Source organism: Panthera pardus, unplaced genomic scaffold, assembly GCF_024362965.1.
Source record: "Panthera pardus isolate Hobbes unplaced genomic scaffold, ASM2436296v1 HiC_scaffold_16, whole genome shotgun sequence".
In the NCBI taxonomy this organism is placed as follows: domain Eukaryota; kingdom Metazoa; phylum Chordata; class Mammalia; order Carnivora; family Felidae; genus Panthera; species Panthera pardus.
Genome location: NW_026526721.1, coordinates 114244331 through 114266540, shown reverse-complemented (window position 1 = coordinate 114266540; position 22210 = coordinate 114244331). Strand labels below are relative to the sequence as shown.

The 22210-nt window shown below is 41.1% G+C and overlaps 1 protein-coding gene across 3 annotated transcripts in view; it reads left to right on the top strand.

Moving 5' to 3' along the window:
• Positions 1-22210, top strand: part of GYG1 (glycogenin 1) — a 75559-nt gene that overhangs the window by 22132 nt on the left and 31217 nt on the right. For 2 of the 3 annotated variants that reach the window (XM_019439129.2, XM_019439139.2), the window contains exons 1-2: positions 18393-18707; positions 21042-21177. In XM_019439129.2, the coding sequence (XP_019294674.2) occupies positions 18524-18707; positions 21042-21177 (320 nt within the window). In that variant the 5' untranslated portion in view covers positions 18393-18523. Of the gene's footprint in view, positions 1-18392; positions 18708-21041; positions 21178-22210 lie in introns of those variants that run through there. The other variant, XM_019439149.2, reaches the window with a different exon arrangement.

Here is a 22210-nt window from a genome sequence, read left to right as displayed (position 1 = left end):
ATTTCCATAGGACAGGTTAAGTCCTGAATTTCTGTCTCAGTGCAGTCCATATTTGATTTTTACTACAAAGATAAACTCAAACTGGCAATTACCCTTTGCTAACCTTACCAAATAATCTCAGCGTGAAAACACTGGCATTTTTCCTACTATAGTGTAATCTATATAGAATTAACTGAAGTAATTTCACAAAGAGTCTTAGTAATCCATTTCACATTTATGCTATGAAGCATTATCTTTAAAACTATCATGTTAGTTATTTTCCCTTTACAACAGTCTCAAAGTAAAATTATATTCACTTTGGCTTGAATGATGAAGAGCTAGAAACCAAAGTCCTTTACAGAGATGCACTGCCACATTGACACAGAGAGATATATGTGGAATGCAGGTAACTCAGATTGTCTGGTCATTTGTGCTTTTTTTCCCCGTTACCTTCAACACGTACATGCACTAGTTTAAACTTATTTTTGTTCTGAACCTACGTCTGCATATTTTTATAAATAATATTCCCAAGGCCTATTTTGAAACTTCTAATGTGGAGAGAAGAGAAATTGGCCCCCTTATTAAACTTTTTAAAAAAATTATTAACATATTCTTATTCATGTTTCTTAGCGTGATGCAGTAGCTGGACAATTCTATAGATTTAACGACTCCATATCCACTCCTCCAAATCTGACGCCTTTGGAAACAGCTCTCCCTCAGTTAAAAAAAAAAAAAAATCAACTACAAGCATCCATGACTCCTAGTCATGTTTTTGGCAAACTTATTTAATAATCTAATGATTTAAAAATACATCATATTTTTTTAAACACCTGTCTTGAAAGACCTCACATAGCAGCTTCAGGGATTTGAATACCTTTGAGAAACCTGAACATCTAAAGGAGTTAGTGGGACTGATGCAGTCAAGGCACTGAACATTTGACATGGCAGTTGTAGAACTTGTAAATGTACCACAGTAGGAAGCAGCTTTCCATGGACTTCAAAGAAAACGGCAGTTAATTATCTAGCTTTCAGGAGCGATGTGGACTTTACCGTGACAGCTGTTAGGCGAGGACACATGGGCATCTCCACAACCGAACATCAGCTCGTGTCATTGTTTGGCTTGGATCTCATTGGAAAGAAATGCTTAAGGTCTCAGCTTGGTTCAATTCAAATTAGTCTAAGAGTTTTCCCAGATGGTTTCTCAGCACAAGCTTATTTCTCACCCCCAGAGCCCGTGCCTCGCCATCACCTCAGATCTGCAGTCGACATGCTGTTTGCATATGCTCAGGCTCCATTTTTAATGCCATGCGTGGGATATATCCATTTGAACTTTCTCCTCCCTGTTTTTATTGTGAATTCAACCTGGGAGTCTTGTAACTTTGGAGAGAAAAGAAATGCTGCTGCTTTTTAATCTCTCTCTCTCCGTCTCCCCTGCTCCCTCCCTCTCATCCACCCTCCTCACTTTTTTCACCAACAGAGAAGATTGGCTGTTTCTACCTGGTGCATAACCGGTGGGGTGTCTTGGGGCGTTCTTCATGGCGGGCCAAATATAGTGGGCCCAACTATTATTTGGCTTTCATGAATCCTAGCATGGCCTGGCTTGTCCACAGTTTCCCAGAGCATCAGCTCCATTATGGAGCCGATCAGCCTTCATATCAGCCATGACAAATGCCCAGAATAACCAAGTTCATTTTTGCCTCTCCTAACACCACCTCCCAGTGGAGCATTGTAGTCACAACTGTGCACTTTGCTGCATCTAGCACTATTTTTGGATCCAGAACTCATCCTTCTTGAACAATGTCAGGTCGTCCATAAACACAGGGGATGTGCCCTCAAGGAAAGAAGGCGAAAAGAAAGTAAAAGAACATATTCCTTTGATTAGACCTGCTGGAGATAGGGAAGGATGAAATTTGAAGGGGAAAAAGTGAGGGGCAGGGTTATAGGGTTCAGAAAACTGATTAGAAAAAAGTTGAGAGAAGGAAAACTTCTCAAAAAAAAGAAAAAAAAATGAAGTGCCAAACTGTTTGATATCATCTGAACTAACTTCTTCCTTTTCAGAAAAATGTCTGCCTTTAAGTACTCTAAGTTAGTGAGGTCTTGCTGTTAAACTTAAAAAGTAAAAAGTAGAAAGAAAAAAAAAAAACACTTGAACAAAAATCCCTGGCAATTGCTGATCTCTCATTGCCATTCACTTCAATCAGCCCCATACTGTTTCTTGACATGTCCAAAGTCCCAAATGAGGCCTTGCTGATTTCAAGCAGTCGGTAATATATGTGCAATATGTGCAGATTCATCTTCTGGGGACTCCAAAAACCCGGACTCTTCTAGTCCCTCCACCTCTAGGAAACAAATATCAAATGCTTTCATCTTTCTAGTAAGAAAAATGTTTTCAAGCTGCTTGTAGAATGTGGAGTGTGAGTGATTTGACAAAAATATTATACAAATTTATTAATTACCTTTAAACATGTTTCTTTGCAGTTTTCAGCTCATCTTAGATTAAGTGCTGAGCAGAAACTGGCTTTGTTTCTTGCCGCCAAATTACACAAGATGCATAAATCTTTAATGTTCTTGTTTCCTTTAGTGACTCTGCTTTCTTCTAAAAGTGCCCAAATACCTCTGAAACGCATGCGGGATAAATTCCCAAGATGCCAGGCTTCGGGCCAAAGTACACAAAGGTGATAGGCTGCAGCTGCTTCCTTCTTCCTAAGGAAAATGGTGCAAAGATGCGAGGCACTGGATACTTGACAAACGTGTGATTGCCAAGTGTTCAGGCTCTGTCTTCTAAGGAGATGCTGAGTAGACCATGCTAAAGCAAACTGCTTTATGTGGAGAGTAAATAGTTAATCAAACCTATGTTTGCTAGTCTAAATAAGGCAATGTGTGATCAGTGAATCATAAAAGCTGAGAATGGGAATGTACTTTAAAAATCATATGGCCTTGGAGTGCCTAGGGAACTCAGTTAAGTATCCAACTCTTGGTTTTAGCTCAGGTCGCGATCTCACGGTTTCATGGGTTTGAGCCCCACGTTGGGCTCTGCACTGGCAGTGTGGAGCCTACTTGAGATTCTCTCTCTCCTTCTCTCTGCCCCTCCCCAACTCGCACTGTCTCTGTCCCTCTCAAATAAATAAATAAATAAAACTTTAAAAAAGTTATATGATCCAGAGATCTAATCCAAGAATACCTGCCATAATATTCCTACCAAGTAATCATGTTTTTTTTTTTAAGTTTATTTATTTCCTGACAGAGAGAGAGAGAGACAGAGAGAGTGCACACGAGCGTGAGCTAGGGAGGGGCAGAGAGAGAGGGAGACACAGAATCTGAAGCAGGCTCCAGACTCTGAGCTGTCAGCACAGAGCCCGACCCAGGGCTCGAACTCACGAACTGTGAGATCATGACCTGGGCTGAAGTCGGACACAACCGACTGAACCACCCAGGTGCCCCCCAAGTAATCATATGTGTGAACTCTGGAGCAGAGCATCTACTTTGTGTTAAAATAGCCTATACACATACACACAATTGCAATTCATATCAGACAAATGGATAATCTATAACATGGAGAGCTACTACATAATAGCTCTGACAGTGAAGAGCCTGCTTGGGATTCTCTCTCTCTCTGCCCCTCCCCTGCTAGTGTTTCTCTCTCTCTAAATAAATAAATAAACATAAAAAGAAATAAACACAGATATGCTAAACTTCACTCATCAAATCAAAACCACATTGAAGTACAGCTTTTCAGGGGCACCTGGATGGCTCAGTTGGTTGAGCGACCGACTTTAGCTCAGGTCATGATCTCACAGTTTGTGGGTTCGAGCCCCATGTCGGGCTCTGTGCTGACAGCGTGGAGCCTGGAGCCTGCTTCTGATTCTGTGTCTCCCTCTCTCTCTACACCTCCCCCACTCATGCTCTGTCTCTCTCCGTCTCAGAAATAAATAAACATTAAGAAAGCAAATTAAAAAAAAAAGAGAGAGAATAGCATTAGAAATACAACTTTTCAAATATCTCATATATTCCTGATAGGAGTATAAATTTGTACAACCCCTGTAGAGTAAAATTTAGTAATTAAAATAACAAATGTATATACATGCTTTTATTCACTATTTCAACTTGTAGGAATTTTTTTACACAGGCAAAATGATCTATTTATATAGGTAATCACTGAAGTATTGTTAGTGGTAACAAAAGATGTGGAAATAACCTAAATACTCATTAACAAAGACCCAGTTAAATAAACTATAGTATACCCATGCAATGGAGTACTATGCAGCTGTAAGTAACAATACTACTAATAAGGCATCTCTTAATGTTCATAATAGAAAGTTCATCAAACTTTATTGTTAAAAAAAAAAGTTACCCTCAGCAAACTAGAAATGCAGACCTTCCTGAACTTGATAACGAGCCACCATAAAAAAAAAACAAAAATAAAAAACAAAAAAAAAAACCCTAACATCATAGTTAGTGGTGAGAAATTGAAGCTTTCCCACTAAGATCAGGAAGAATACAAAGATGTTCCCTCTTACCACTGCTTTTCAACATCACACTGGATATCCTAGCTGATGCAAGAAGACAGTGAAAGGAAATAAGAGGTATACATATTGGGAAGAAAGAAAGAAAACTGTTCACAGATGACGTGATCATCTATGTAGAAAATCTGAAACAATTGACCAAAAAAAAATATATATATATATATACTCTTGGAGCTAATAAGCAATTATAGCAAAACTGCAGGATTCAAGGTTAATATACAAAAATTTACCACTTTCCCATATACCATCAGTGAACAAATGGAATTTGCTTAAAACACATTGCTATTTACTTCAGCATCCCCCCAAATGAAATACTTAAGTATAAATCTAACAAAGTATGTACAAGATTTATATGAAGCAAACAATAAAATTCTAGTAGAAGATATCAAAGAAGAACTAAATAAATGGAGAGATATTCCATGTTCATGGGTAAGAAGACTCAATATTGTCAAGATGTAGGTTCTTTTCAACTTGATTTATAGATTCAAAAGAATCCCAGTCAAAATTCCAGGAAGTTATTTTGTGGATATTACCAAACTGGTTATAAATTTTATATGGAGAGGGGCGCCTGGTGGCTCAGTCAGTTGAGCATTCGACTTCGGCTCAGGTCATGATCTCACAGTCCGTGAGTTCAAGCCCCATGTCAGGCTCTGTGCTGACAACTCAGAGCCTGGAGCCTGCTTCATATTCTGTGTCTCCTTCACTCTCTGCCCCTCCCTCATTCATGCTCTGTCTCTCTCTGTCTCAAAAATAAATAAACATTAAAAAAATTTTCTTTTTAATTTTATATGGAGAGGCAAAAGACCCAAATAACAAACTCAAGACTAAAGAACAAAGTTGCAATACTAACACTACCTGACTTCAAGACTTACTATTAAGTTACAAAAATCAAGACAATGTGGTATTACAAAAGAATAGACCAATAGATCAATGGAGTAGAATAAATAGACCAATAGATCAATGGAGTAGAATAAAAAGCCCAGAAGTAAACCCACACAAACATAATCAATTTATGTTTGGCAAAGGGGCAAATGCACTACAATGGAAAAAAATTCATCTTTTCAACAATTGGTGCCAGATCAACTGGATATTCACATGCGAGACTAGACACAGATTTTACACCTTTTACAAACATTAACTCAAAATGGGTCGTGGACCTAAATGTAAAACACCAAACTATAGAACTCCTAGAAAATACCATAGGAGAAAATTTGGATGGCCTTGGGTTTGGCAATAACTTTTTAAATATAACACAAAAGGCACAGTCCATGAAAGAAAGAATTGATAAGCTAGACTTCATTAAAATTAAAATTTTCTGCTCTGTGAAAGACACTATCAAGAGAATAAAAAGATAAGCCACAGACTGGAAGAAAATACTTGCAAAAGACTTATCTGATAAAAGACTGTTGCCCAAAATATACAAAGAACACTTGAAAGGAAATAATAATTAGGGAAATGCAAATTAAAACAATGAGATGCCACTACACATCTATTAGAATGGCCAAAATCTAGAACGCTGACAACAACAACTTCTGGTGAGCATGCGGAGCAACAAGAACCCTCACCCATTCCTAAGGGGGATACAAAATGGCACATACAGTTTTGAAGACAGTTTGGCAATTTCTACAGAACTCAACACATTCTTACCATGTATCCAGCAGTTATGCTCTTTAGAGTTTTTTTATATTAAATATAATTTATTGTCAAATTGGTTTCCATACAACACCCAGTGCTCATCCCAACAGGTGCCCTCCTCAATGCCCATCACCCACTTCCCCCTCTCCCCCATTCCCCACCAACCCTCAGTTTGTTCTCAGTATTTAAGAGTCTCTTATGGTTTGCTTCCCTCCCTCTCTGTAACTTTTTTTCTCCCCTCCCCCTCCCCCGTGGTCTTCTGTTAAGTTTCTCAGGATCCACATATGAGTGAAAACACATGGTATCTGTCTTTCTCTGCCTGACTTATTTCACGTAGCATAATACCCTCCAGTTCCATCCATGTTGCTACAAATGGCCAGATTTCATTCTTCCTCATTGCTAAGTAGTATTCCATTGTATGTGTAATATGCTCTTTAGTGTTTACCCAAAGGAACTGAAAACGTAGCACGTGGCTGTTTACAGCAGCTTTATTCATAATTGCCAAAACTTGGAAGCAGCCAAGATGTCCTTCAGGAGGTGAATGGACAAATAATCTGTGGTACGTCCACACAATGGAATATTATTCAGCACTAAAAAGAAATGGGCTATCAAGCCTTTCATGAAAAGACGTGAAGGAATCTTCTATGCATATTACTGAGTGAAAAAAGCCAATCTAAAAGATGAGTGGTTGCCAGGGTGAGGAGGAAGGGAGGGATGAATAGGCAGACACAGAGGAACTTCAGAGCACTGAAACTATTGTGTACAATACTGCAATGCTGGGTACTTGTCATTATACATATGTCTAAACCCATGGGATGTACAACACCAAGACTAAATCTTAATGTAAACTATGGACTTTGGATGATAATGATATGTCAGTGGAGGTTCACTGATCGTAACTAACATGGCATTATGGCGTGGGATGGTGATGGGGGGAGATTGTGCATGTGTGAGGACAGGGGGGTATATGGCAACTCTGTACTTTCGGTTCAGTTTTCCTGTGACCTACAACCACTCTAAAAATAAACTTTGTTAGTTAAAAAAAAACATACCACATAACAAGATGTATAAGATGTTCCCTTCACGTAAACTGGGGGAAGGGATTACCTATATATTCACTTTTCTGATGCATGAAATGGTTACCTGTGGGGAGTAGCACAGGAGTTGGAGGAAGACTTTTTACCATACACCTTTTTATACTTATTTTTGAATGATTAAAAAAATTATTCAAAAAATTAAAATGATTAAAAATGTATGAAAACAGTCTATCCTATCCCTTTCTTACAGTCAGTTAAAAAAAAAATCTCAGCATTGAAATACTGCCTCAAACAGTTAACTCTTTTCATTTTTTTTTAACAGACCATCACACAGTGATCTATTTATTCTAACCCTAAAAATTTGGGCCCAATTTTCAATCTTCTTGAAACCAATAAAAGTATAAAGAAAATCTTATAAAATCTTCAAAAGAGAAAAATCAGATCTTAAAAGAATGTGGATTCTTGTATGACCCTCCACCATTTTTTTAAATTTATTTTTTATTTTTTTTTAATGTTTATTTCTGAGAGAGAGAGAGAGAGAGACAGAGCACAAGCAGGAGAGGGGCAGAGAGAGGAGACGCAGAATCAGAAGCAGGCTGTAGGCTCTGAGCTGTCAGCACAGAGCCCGATGCAGGGCTCGAACCCACAAACCACGAGATGATGACCTGAGCCGAAGTCGGACACTTAACCTACTGAGCCACTCAGGTGCCCCTCCACCATTTTTTTTTCTTATTTAAACTTTACCTTAAACATCAACTATCAGTCTTGATGATTTATCTGCTGTTTAAGGTCTTAACTGTAAAGCCTCCACTCCAAAAGATTCTGCAGGCAGGGAACATGTTGTGCTATGTCGTGGGCGTGTTGAAAACACCCAGCTGTCCTCACCAGCTGAGCATATTCCTTGGGAACCACTAGTAGCGGGGTTTCTGGACCTTTAAAAGTATTTTTTTTTTCTCCTGACCTCAAAAAACATCCACACACCTTCTCTAGACAAATGCCATTTCTTTCAGAACCGATTAGTCCAGGTCTGTCAGACAAATTGCTGTAACGGATTTGTTTGGTAAAAGCCGTTCCTCTGCTTGTCGGTCAGGTAGTTATACCTTTCTTACAGATATGCCCTTATGAGTTTCACAAACAGTGGTCACAGGCTTTCCTGAATTTGATTCTAGCAGGTGGCAGGGCGGCTCTGCCCCTCCTTCCTTTGGGAGCACTCCCTTGCCTCCAGAAAGGGCTGCCCTCAGCTGACACCAACAGAACTTGCCAAAGAGTTCACATGCTGATTTTTTGGTAGGCCCAGTGAGGTTAGATGCAATCACCACTCTTAAGCTTTTGGCCAGGCCAGAGGCTGGGTGTATCCCAATGATGTACCGTGACCGAACTGTTTGGGCTGTAGCGCCCTGTTTGGCAATAGTCTGGTGTAGTTTTATCAAATTCTGGCAACAGCTTTCAGCTCTGTAGTAGTCAAGGAAGATCCTGGCCTGCAGGAAGGGTTTTCCTGATGCGTACTGGCAGCAAAAAAAATCTTCAGCTCAAGGTCAGTCCAAACTGCACAGATTCCGTGTACCCCCCAGCCCTTAAACTATTGATCACAAATCTGTTTCCGGAATATAGATGTTAGTAGATGATGTTTCCTAAATACTTGCCAATGAAAGTTAACGTGGTAGACATTTTAGTACATTTTTTGAGCTGTTTAAATCCAAATCAAAACTTTTATCTCAATCATCCAACAGAACAAAACCTGAACAACTTTGGGAGCCAAAGATTTATCTGGTTATCACACCAAGAAAAAAAAAAATCCAAAAACAAAGAACTTGAAAGTTCATCGGAAGCAAAAGTGAAAACAACCAGAAGCATATGTTTAAGAGCCATGTAAAACAAAAGTGAGAAAGTATTTTTTTTAACATTTATTTATTTTTGAGAGACAGAGAGAGACAGAGCATGAGCAGGGGAGGGGCAGAGAGAGAGGGAGACACAGAATCTGAAGCAGGCTCCAGGCTCTGAGCTGTCAGCACAGAGCCCAACATGGGGCTTGAACCCATGAACCGCAAGATCATGACTGAGCTGAAGTTGGACATTTAACCAACCGAGCCACCGAGGTGCCCCATGAAGAAGTATTTTAAAGCTCAAGGGCTATATTGATCTGTGTGGAATAATAAAAAGTTACTTGTTCTGACTTTACTTTTAAAAAATCCTTAAAATGCAGATTTTGAAAAAACCTTAAATATTCCTTAAAAAATTGTAGTGCCAGGACTCAGTAAATGTCTATTTCTATATAAACACCTCTTTAATTTATAAATGACCACAATAGCGCTAGGGACTCATCATTCTAAGAATTATATGTTACTATAATTACTCTGTGTGCAAAATAGCAATACATCAATGAATGGATCTTCTGAAAACATGTTGCTTTATTAAGAAGTTTTTTTTTAATAATAAGCTTGTTTTCAAAAATCTTCAGTAATCATTTCAAGCAAAACTGTGTGTATTCATGTATGACAAAAATACCTCTGGACACAGAATCTATTTATTGGCCCATAAAAGGCATATTCACACACCAAAGGTAAACAGTTTCTTAACCCCTCAGTTTCATCATTTTGTGTGCAAAATAGAGCTAATAAAATCTGCACAGGGCTGTTGAAAAGATTAAACGAGAATATATATGTAGTATGTATTCCTTACTGTGCCTTATAAAATTAGCTCTTCAAATAAATGTCTCTTCTCCTTCAACCAGAACTTATTTTTCTCTCTAATTATAGATGAAATAGTTTGTCCTCTGTAAAAGGAATTCCAGACGGATAAAGATATTGTAGGAGTTTAGGACATTCCAAGAAATCATTAAGTCTTTGTTCAGGTGAGCCCCCTCCCTGGAACAAGAGGCGGCTGGAACTATTCTAGAAGCTGCTTAGGAGTTACCGAAAGTGAAGCGGTATCCTTTGACACCAGCTTTTTCAGGACCTTGGAGCCTTCTTGGCTCTTTTTCACTTCAACTCACTCCTTCCCTGCCAGCTTGTGGGCTAGAAACTCTCTCAAGCTGCTTGCAACATTTGTCTGTCTTCTACTTTCTGCCCCTTTTGATCCTTCTTCAAAAATCCAGTGCCTCATTCATTCCTCCATTTCCTCTGTCTCAAAAGGAGAAGCAGCTGGAGAGAGCTTTCTGACACACTGCCTGAATTGGCAACAAGTGTCTCTGAGGTCCCAAATTCCGAGGAATGCTCTGCTTCCCACTCAAATTCCAGGGAGGCAGTGGAGTTTAAGAAGACCCAGACATGCCAGTCTCTAGTCAAATGACCTCGAGCAATTGTTTAACTTTTCTGAGTTTCAGTTATATCATCTGTCATATAGGGACAGTAGTTCTGCACGAACCAAAGAAAGCCATTTTCGCCTGGTGGAAAAGAAAAATCAAAACAACTTTTTGGGTTTCTAAACATTGTGTTCAACAGACATCCCTCAACCTCACACTCACCTTGGAGGTTCAAGGCTGGGACGGAGCTCAGAGACGTGGTGAGCCTGAGGGTTTGGGTGATGTCCAGTAATGTAAGAGGGCTCAGGACTGTGCAGAGATGCCTGCTACAACCTATAGTTTTGATGTTGTTTAAGCTGGAAGTTTAATTTTTTTTAAGAATAAAATTATTGCTAGAGTTCCAGTGGCCTTGTGAAAATATGCATCCAGCTAGATTACCTGATAGGCTTTTTTGAGGATCAAATGATACAATCCACAAGAGAGTACTTTCTATAATATATATTGTGCTCTAGAGGTTTGGTGACAATGGAATTCTCTCTTCAGGCAAAAGCTTACAGTCGACAGGTCACTAAGTCTTTGAATCGTAATGAACTTTGGGGTCATCTTCTCTAATCCTTCTCAGATGAGGCTCTGAGCGTACACATGCTGGAGAGTTAGAAGCAGATGGCATTGGCATGCTAAAGGAAAGTTAATTCTCCAGTAATACGTGTGGGGACTTATGTCCCCTGCCCTCTCAGTGTATTATGAATGGACCTCAGATCAGATAATCAACTTTATATAAAAACAATAACTTCCATTCTTCATGACTCGTCCAGTTTTGGCAATGAACTCTGAAAGCTGACTGCCATTCTTATAAACTTAAACATACCCTACTGTACAATCCAGTAATCCTGCTCCTTGCACTTGAGTATTCATGGCAGCTTTATTCATAAAACCCAAAGTAGAAGCAACCCAAATGTCCATCTGCTAGTGAATGGATAAATACATCTTGGTCTATGCATGCAAAAGAATTCTACTCAGCAATAAAAAGGCATGAACCATTGATACTCAACAGCATGAATAAACCTCAAAAACCTTATGCTAAAAGAAGTCAGATGCAAAAGACTACATACTGTATGGCTGCAATTATATGAGACTCTAGAAAAAGCAAAGATAAATGGACAAAAGTCAGAGCTGTGTTTGCCAGGGGCCAAGATAGGGGGATGGGATTAACCACAAAGGCAGTAGAGGGAAGTTTTGGGGGTGATTATGCTGATGGTCATATGATAGTATATATTTGTCAAAGCTCACTGAATTGTACACTTTTAAAAAGTAATTTTTATTATATATAAATTATGCTATAATAAAGCTTATTTTAAAGAAAAGGTAACTGCCAAAGAGATTATCTTAAGTTTTAGTCTTATAACCAACTAATTTAAAGGATTTAACCCAGAAACTAACCCAGAAACTAAAAGATAACAAATATGGTAACTAAAGTTTTAAAGGTGGTATAAAGGGGCGCCTGGGTGGCTCAGTCGGTTGAGCATCCGACTTCAGCTCAGGTCATGATCTCATGGTCCGTGAGTTCGAGCCCCGCATCGGGCTCTGTGCTGACAGCTCAGAGCCTGGAGCCTGTTTCAGATTCTGTGTCTCCCTCTCTCTCTGCCCCTCCCCTGTTCGTGCTCTGTCTCTCTCTGTCTCAAAAATAAATAAATATTTTAAAAAAATTAAAAAAAAATAATAAAGGTGGTATATATTCAAAGTGTTCAGGGTTAGAGATCCTGGACAACTTTATTCCTGCTTTTTGAGCACCTACCATGTTGTTATCGTGTTAGTGGTAAAATAAGTAATAAAAGTACGATTGAAAGATCAAGCAATTACTTTGTCTTTTTAACTAATCTTAAACTAATTACAGAAAGTTATTCCCATGTCTGAATCAGCCTCTCTAATTTATGGAATCTTCATTTTACTGACAAACCACTACAAAAATCTCCAGAGTCACCCACATTGAGCTGAAATTTCATTTTCTGTGCTCTACTCCCACTAGAAAGCTCTGATCATTTAATTATTTACTAATTAATTCAACATGCCTCCCCCACTTCCAAAGGATCCACTTCATACATGAGGCAAGGGTAATAATGAGGGAAAAACTTAAAGCACAAGTCAGTGCAGGGTAAAAACTAGAAGTAGCTGCAATTTTTGCCATGAGTTTCCAAGCGGACCAAAAAACGGGGAAACCTGTATAGATATAAGATTCAAAATGTCTACAAGATAAAGAAAAAACTATTAAGAAGATGCAACATTCTTTCTGATACTAAGACCAGGATGAAAGCTTTCCGATGGATCCTCTGAAAGAAGAAACAGTGTGACACAGCAAATATCATCAACAGCACATAGGAAAAACCGCAGTGACTTTTCTGTGGCATCCTCCATCCACAGAAAAAGCCAAGAACATAATGCCACTCTACAGAGGGAAACATGGTGTCTGGAGGGAAAAGGTGGCAGGGGAGTGACTTTTCACTGCACACATCTCCTTTGCAGCTTTTGAATAGTATTCAACCTACACACATAACCAAGCAGTGGGAAGGACCTCTACAAATTATTAGCTGCATAATGTTAGGCAGGTTCTGTGTCTCACCTCTATATTGGGGGCTAGAGACTATCTATCTCATTAGATTGTTGGTAAGGTTACATGATTTAACATGTATAAAAAACTTAGCATCAGGTAAGTGTTAGCTGTCACTAATGACAATGCCGAAGTGGAATTTTGTAAAGATTGTCTTGTCATGAAGCAAAACAGTGTTGTTCCTTGTATAAAGCTCAGTGAAAATCCCATTTGAGTCAAGAATATAAATTTAGAGTCTCTACTAGATGTGAAAATCAGTTGTCATGCCTGTGGAGTTTATACAGCTAACAGATCTAATTTATTAAATTTTGTAAAATTTTTATTTATTTTTGAGAGAGAGAGAGAGAGACAGAGTGTGAGTGGGGGAGGGGCAAAGAGAGAGGGAGACACAGAATCTGAAGCAGGCTACAGCCTCTGAGCTGTCAGCACAGGGCCCGATGCAGGGCTCAAACCCACAGACCACGAGATCATAACCTGAGCTGAAGTCAGACGCTTAACCGACTGAGCCACCCAGGCACCCCAGTAACAGATGTAATTTATTTTAATTTTGTTATGTGTTTTAAAAGACAATGTATTACTAAGCATTGTTGAAAAAAATTAAGGAAGATATAAATAAATGAGAAAACATCTCATGCTCATGGATCAGAAGGCTTAAGTTTTTAAGTGGTCAGTTCCCCCAAATTGATCTAAAAATTCAATACAAGGGCACCTGGGTGGCTCAGTCGGTTGGGCAGCCGACTTTGGCTCAGGTCATGATCTCACTGTCTGTGAGTTCGAGCCCCGCGTCGGGCTCTGTGCTGACCGCGCAGAGCCTGGAGCCTGTTTCGGATTCTGTGTCTCCCTCTCTCTCTGACCCTCCCCCGTTCATGCTCTGTCTCTCTCTGTCTCAAAAATAAATAAACGTTAAAAAAAAAATTCAATACAATCTCTGTCAAACCCCATCTTCTTTTATTGCGAAAATCAATAAACTGACCCTAAAATTCATATGGAAATGCAAGTGACCCAGAATAGCCAAAACAATCTTGAAAAAAGAACAAAAATGGAGGACTCACTCTTCTCAATTCCAAACTTACTACAAGCTGCAGAAATGAAGACAATCTAGAATTAGCATTAGGATAGACACATAGATCAGTGGAGTAGAATGAGTCCAGAACTCATTGTCACATTTATGTTCAACTGATTTTCAAAAAAGGTGCCAAGACCATTCAAAGGAGAAACAATTGTCTTTTCAATAAATGGTGCTGGGACAATTCAGTATTCACATGCAAAAGAAGGAAGTTGGACTTCCATGTCATGTGACACACACAAATTAACACAAAATGGATTATAGACTTAAATTTAAGAGCTAAAACTGTAAAATTCTTAGAAGAAAACATAAGGGCAAATCTTCACGATGGGGAGTTAGGTAGTGGTTTCTTAGACATGACACCAAAAACATAAGCAAAAAGAAAAATAAATAAATTGGATTGTGTAGAAATCTAAAGCTCTTATGCTACCAAAAAATACTATCAAGGAAGTCAAAAAGTCAACCCACAGAATAGGAGGATATATTGCAAATCACACACACACACAGACACACACACCCATATGTATATATATATAATTATAATATATTAATAAATAAAAATGTATAATATATTTATAATCTTTATCATAAATCATACATACCTGATAAGGGCTTGTACCCAGAATATATAAAGAACTCTTACAACTGAATGATAAAAAAAACAATTCAATTTAAAAATCAGTAAAGTGTTTTAACAGACATTTCTCTAAAGAAGATATGCAAAGGGACAATAAGCACATGAAAAAATGCTCAACATCGTAAGTCACTAGGGAAATGCAAATCAAATGCACCACGAGATACTTACTACTCCAATCCCATTAGGACAGCTATAATACAAGACAATATTGGCTAAGAAATTCTCATACCAAGGGTAATGCCAAATGATGCAGGCACTTTGGAGAACAGTCTGGCCATCTTAAAATGTTAAAGATAGAGTTACCATATGATCCAGCAATTCCATGGTTGGTATATATCCAGGAGGAGGTTAATATATATTATATGTAAATAAATATATACCTCACTATATAATTTAAAACATATGTATATATATATAGAGAGAGAGAGAGAGCGAGAGAGAACAAGTGAGCAGAAACTTGGACACAAATATTCATGGCAGCATTATTTGTAATAGCTGAAAAGTGGAAACTACCCAAATGTTCATCAGCATGTTTATTCATGAAATGAATAACTAAAATGTTATATATCCATATAATGAAATATTATTTGGCAGTAAAAAGGAATAAAACACTGATACCACAACATGGAAGAACCATGAAAATATGGAAGTAAGTGAAAGAAGCCAGTTACAAAAGACCACATATAGGTAAATCTTTCTAGACAAATCTATAGAGACAGAAAGATTAGTCGTTGCTGAGGGCTAGGGAAAGAGAGAACGAGGAGTGACTGCTTATAGCTATAGTTTTCTTTTTGAGTGGTGTAATGTTCCAAAGTTAGACTGTGATGATATTTGCACAATTCTGTGAATATACTAAACGCCATCTAATTGTATACTTTAAATGGCTGAATTTTATGGTATGTGAATTATATCTCAATAATTTTTTTAAAGGTATTGTAACTAGTCAACAGGCCCTTACAACTTGTCGAGTTTGAGACTCCAGTTTCATTCAAGTGAAGAATGAACAACTTTGGGCCTCCCAGGATAATGTTTCTTGAATAAGCTTTCAATTGGAATCACTGGCAACAATTCTGGGTACAGATTTTGTGTGTTACCAATTAAGGGCAAAATTTTAAATAGTTAGTTAACTAGTTAGTTCCTGTGTCTAGCCAGATGTGGTGTATCTGTTTCATGGACTATCCGTGGGAACTGTTTGTGTCTTAGGCCAGCAGATCGTCCTCTGCTCTACAATATATTTCCAGGTCAGTTGCTTCCTCCATCAATTAGAGTGTGTGCTCAAGGGAATGCAAACTGATTTCAACATTATCTTAAACAAAACATAATTAGGAAGGTAAGCATCCTGCCAAAAAAATTACATAATGCATTCCAAAACTAACTAAAAATGAATTGTGGACCAACCATGCTAAATATACACATTGAGCACAGGTTTAAATGGTTAATAGTTATGTTAATAGTTACTAGTACTCATGTAGCTTTTCTTTTTAAACTTATCTAAATCTTTCTTTTAGGATTTAGACATTCTGCTACACAAATTTCACCAGAAAAAAGTTAACAAATTAAATTCTCAAATGTTTGTCTCACTACATGTATCCACTGCTTCTAAATCCTTACAACTCGAATGTTCAAACACCTTGCTATTCAAAATGGTCCCCAACCTGGATATCACCCAGGGAAGTCCACTCCAAACTACTGAGTCAGAATCTGTATTTTAACAAGTTCCCCAATTTGTGTGTACATTACAGTTTGAGAGGCGTTGCCCTCCTACCTCAATGTAGAGCAGCCTCAGGAAAACTAGGCAGTGGGCCGCTATTAGTAATCTTGGTTGAGACAGCATTGTAGCAACCTCAAAATGCCCCTATTTGATATAAAATGGGGAAAGCTATACACTTTCTCTCACTGTAAATATGCATGAAACACAGGAAAGAAGGCTGTGGTGACCAATCTTACTTAAACATCCTGGAGTATGGAGAGAGAGGAACTTGTTCCTTAGGAAAGCTTCCTTGCTATTCTAGTTGTCCCCAGACCTTCCTCCTGGCTTTGCCCTTTTGGGCCCAGCTTCACCGTTTGTGAAAGCCCAGCCTGGACACTTAGCTGTCAAGCAGTAGGTGGTTAAAAAAGTCACTAATGGCAGCACAGTTCCTGAGTGAAAGATGAAAACCTCACTGTTCCAGGTCCACCTACCAGCATGGAAAGAAACAATCTAGACCTTAAATACAACTGTTTTCTCTCTCCCGGGTAGGTACAGTTCAAGTACAGGCTTCATATTCCTTAAAGAGTGCCAACTGTTCTAAAGCCACAGGGTTTGAATATATGGAAACCCATGCACTGTACCTTTGCACCCCCCCCCCATTTCTACTTTCTGCAAAGGAAGTTGATAAAGCCAGCTAACCAGGATGTCTTCCCAAGCGCATCAGTGGTCTCCATGCCAGGGTGGGGTTGGAGGAAGGGGAAGGATTCAAGAGAGTCTCCTGGAAGATGATAATTAAGATGCTGATTCTTGGGTTCTGCCCTTAAGATTCTGATTCAGGGGGGACCTGGGTGGCTCAGTTGGTTAAGTGACCAAGTCTTGATTTCCACTCCAGTTCATGAGGTGGAGCCCATAAGGTGGAGCCCATGTGGGGCTCTGCACCAACAGCGGGGAGCCTGCTTGAGATACTCTTTCCTCTCTCTCTGCCCCTCACTTGCTCAATCTCTCTCTCTCTCTCTCTCAAAATAAATAAATAAACATAAAAAAATGACTCAGGAGGTCTGGACTTAGGACCAAAACTTAACATTTTAATAAGTGCCCTAAGCATTCTGATATAGGAGGTCCAGGCCTACACTTGAGGAAACAGTGAGATAATTAATTTAAGAAATAGTAATACCACCTTTGCAATAGAATGCTTATTCTTAAGAATATATTTCATTTTTTGTATTGATGTTGGTAATTTCCTATTTGGCTCCCATTCAGCATTTACAGGGCAACTAATATTTGCAGAGAAATGTACTACCTGCTGCTTTCCTGGTATATTTGGACTGGGTGGAGGGGATGGTGAGAGGAGAAGGGTGTGATCACAACAGAGAGACATTTCTCAACTTCCTAGAGAAATGATTTGTGAAACAGATTAACCTGAACAAGTACATTACCCAACAACAGTTACCATAATTTGCTAAATTTTTTAGGGCACCAGGGTACCAGCAATGTCATGGCCATACTGGCAGGAAGGGTCAGTTCTGTAAACCAAACTGCCTACCTTCTCCACTTAGTGAAATGACCACAGGCAAGTAATGTCACCCTTCTGCAACTCAGTTTCTTCATCCGTAAAATGAGGATTGTAATACCCACCTCATCGAGCTGATATAAGGATTAAAATGAGATACTATCTAATCGATGCAGAGGGCTCCAAGAATGTAAATCCTATAGTGAAGTTTCATTCGTCAAAGCCACAAAACCATTGTGAGAACACTGAGAAATGTTTACAGAGGCTGATTTGTAATTTGATTGGTAGGTGAAAAGAGTGAAATTTAAACTTTATTTCAAACAGTTCAAGTGAATTATTGTGACCACACTGGTCGTCGGTTTTTGTGTCTTAGGGTTCTCTAACCCAAGGCTGCTTCTTCAGGAGTTGGTGCTGCTGATGTCACGCTCGGTCCCAAAGTCCCGCTCCAAATCCCCAGTCTAGTGGGGGATGCGGAGGCACGAGGTCCCAGGCAGGTGCCCCTCGGGAGCAGGACCAGAGGTGCCAGGGAGCTGGACCCGGGCCCAGCCCCGAAGGTGCTGGGGCTGGCAGGGGACCCGGGCCGGCCGCTCAGCTGGGAGGATGCCGGCGGGCGCGGGGGAGCGTGCGCGGCCACGTGACAGCCGCTATAAGAGCGCTCCGGACGGACGCTCAGCTCCTGCCGCGCCTCCTCGCTGGCCGCGCTCCCGCCCGGCGCCCGGCTTCTCCCAGCCACCAACCTGCGGCTGCGGCGGCCGCCCGCCCCTACCCGGCAGCACCATGACAGGTAACGCGCCTCGCCGCCCACCGACCCCGGACCTCCGACTCCCAGTCCCGCGCCGTCTCCCCGCCCCTCAGCCTCGGGGGAGTTGCCGGCAGGACTAGGACCGCCGCAAAGTTGCAGGCTGGCTGCAGCCGGGCGTGCCGCTTCCTGCGTCAGCCGCTGCCCGGCCGCCCCTGGCGCTGGAGCTGCCGCCTGGAGCCCGGGGCGCCGTTATGGGGGGCAGCCTGGCGGGGCCTGGGCCCTCTGCCGAAGCCCCCGCTCCTGCTTCCGTCTCCGTGCCCTTCCTCTTGCTCTCGCCGTGAAGGGCGGACGGGCGGAGCAGCTGCGACGGGGCTGGGTGGGGGTGGGGAGCCGGCTCCTGGGGGCGCCAGTCCCGAGCCCCGGAGCGCGGCGCGATCGTGGGCGGCCGCCCCCGCCTCCCACAAGCAGGAACACCTAGAAGGGCCGGCCGCGAGACGGGGACGCCTGCGGCCCCGGCCCGGCACCTCCGCAGCCCGCCCCGGCGCTGGCCGCCACGCTGAGACTATTTTTAGGCCTTTGGGGCTGGGTTGCGGAAAGCCACAGCCAGGGGAGTGCCCTGGGGGAGCGGGCCCCGTGCGGTGGGCGTGCGCCGGCCCACTTGTTGCAGGGGTCGAATCTGCCCCGAGAAAAAGAAGCTCCAAGATAACCGGGCCTTCCAATCTTGACGAGGCTAATCGCGTGGTTGTTACAGCAATTGAACTGCTAAAAGATTGCAGATGTACCCAGAGTTCGGTTATATTCTACCCAACTGTCATTGGTCTTTTCTGTTCATTTGTAATGTTTGCTGGGTGTTCCAGCTTATGTTTTTAAGCATTTGTCCTGTACTTCGTTTTGGATATCATACATATCCTTCTTTAAATCCTGTTTACCTTATTAAACTCTTATCCAGGTTCCCCTGGAATCAGGACTGCCTTTCAGTTAAAACATTAGTCCTTATCCCACCTCCGTCCCCTCCGCCCCTCCATATTAAATACTCTTGGACCGACTGCCTGAAATGTTGCCATCTTACGATGGTTTTAAGGAACAAGTAAAGGCAGACATTGATGGGGATGTCAAGTGACAGGTGTCATTGTTCTGAACTTTCCTACAATGTGACTAGGCAGGAAGCCCATGGCCCTTGAGGTGTTGGGGGACACCAGTTTTCTACAATTTAATAGCCTGTTTGGGAAGAGAGGCCAACAGGGTATGAAGATGCCCTCTGGTTAGAGGCTGGCTCATGTGCTGGCCCCTTTGATAACCTACAGCTTTCTCCCACTTCTCCATGGAATTTGCTCTGCCTCTAGCCTCCACATTGGAAAATGGGCAAGGGGAGAATGAGAAAGTGCATGACTTCGTGACAAAATGTCCCAACTCCTTGGTTGGACAGAGTGTCCCAGGTGACCCCTGCCAAATGTATCCTATACATTTGGATGCCTACCAACTTGCCAAAATCCCCTTAGAGATAGAGTGTGCCCCAGAATCCTTCCAGGGAAGAACTGGAGAAATCCTAAAGGCTGGGTGGTGGTCTTGGGAGGGAGGGGCTTGTTCAGTAGGAAGAATAATCTGTGTATTTGCCTTCCCTTCTGGCAACTGAGTGATTATTAAGTGTGTGTGTTGGGGGAGGGGGTCCCAGGGTGCAGGGTAAGGGTGCTGCTTGCTTCTCCAAGGAAAAGGAAGCAGGTTTATTTGTGATTACGAAGTGGTCCCTCAATCCAATTAACAGTAATTGGCCACTGTTCAGATAGAAGCACCAAGGAGGGAAGGCCTGTGGAGGTGATTTTTGAGCAGAGACTCAAAGTGACTGTTGAGATGTGGTGGGTGATGTGGGAGCCTTTGCTCCAGGTTGAGGAAATAGTCTGTAAAGCCCGAGGCTCGGCAGAAGCCTAAGCATCAGAATGAAGAATATGGCCTCTGCTTTCAGGTGCTCTCAGTTGAGGTCATTAGTTGGATTTGTGCTTGGCTGAAAATACTTGTAGGAGAAACAGAAAATGTACTTCTTGATTTCTTCATTACCACCTGTTAATTGCCTGAGGTTCACCTGGTGTTAAGCTACCATTTAGTCTGAGAATTGTGCATGTTCGAACTCTAAATTGGATTTAATTTTTATAACTTACTCGGCCTGTGCTTCTGCCAAAGAATGGTCTTGAGTTAGTCTTAAAGTGGTCATTTAGGTTCTTCCCCCACTCCCAAAGAGGCTGCTCCTTCATTAACAAAGGAAATTGATCTCAGAGGAGCTAAGTTTTCCCAAGTTAGTGGTTGAAAAGACTCCTGGGGTAGTTTTCTCTGGGTAGGATATTATAATGAGTGTGGATTTTTTTTTTTTCTCTTTGTATTAAGATCAGGCCTTTGTGACACTGACCACAAACGATGCCTATGCCAAAGGAGCCTTGGTCTTGGGCTCCTCTCTGAAACAGCACAGGACAACCAGGAAGCTGGTCGTGCTTGCCACACCGCAGGTCTCGGACTCCATGAGGTGAGGACCTCCCTGCCTAGCTGTTGGTGGGGCTCCCACATCCTTACCCCACTTCTGGTGTCAGTGGGTATTGAGGCCATTCCCATTCCAGGGGTTGAGCCGTAGGTGGAGAAGGATCAGAGTTGCTGAGTGAAGGATTCCTGGATCTGAAACCTCTTCCTAGCTCTTGGGAGATATTCCAGCTGATCTTCCTTCTGGGAGGTGCTATTCTGACCCATGCTTTAACTGGTTCCAGCTGGGAGAAGGCCTCTCCAGTAAGCAAGTTTTCTAGGATGACCTGAGTGAAAGTTTTAGTCCAGGCATTCCTTTTATGTGGTCACACTTCAGTTACATTCCTTTCCCCAAATGTAGCAGGGCTACTTTGTTTCCTGTTCCCAACTAGGGAAACCTCTCGGTGACTGAAAGTAAGGAGCATTTTTCTCCATTGTCAGTTAACATTTGTAACCTAAAGACCTTCATTTACCATTTAATACACTAGAATATTTACCAAAGGGCTCTCTGAACTAAGGATTATGCTAAGTGAGCCTCCTGGGGGTGGGGATTGGGGGACACACACTGCTTGTGATTGGGTTAGTTCACTTTGATTTGGTATTAAATTTTGAAGTATTTGAATGAACTGCCTAGATCCTAATACTACAAAAATATCTGGGCACACTTACAGCTCTGTATGGTGTTTAGTTTTTCTATTTGTCTTAGAAATTGAAGATGCACTTTTTGCAACTTCTTACAAGATGTGTAAGCACATGCCAGGGATCTCTGAAAAGGCATTACACACACACACACACCCACACACCACTTACGTATATATAAATAATCTCAATACTAACCTTGTTTCTAAAGGGTAATTTAGGAAAATGCCAAAAAGACTGTTTCTTAATGTGTATGTCCTAATTTGCAGTCTATTTAGTGAGGATGTGTGTAAGAAGACAGATGGAGTCTTAGATCCCCCTTTGCTGTGGAAAATAGCTCTAGTGACCATTTATTTTGAAAAAGATCAAGTTTACTATGTGAATTAGAACATATTTTTCTACAG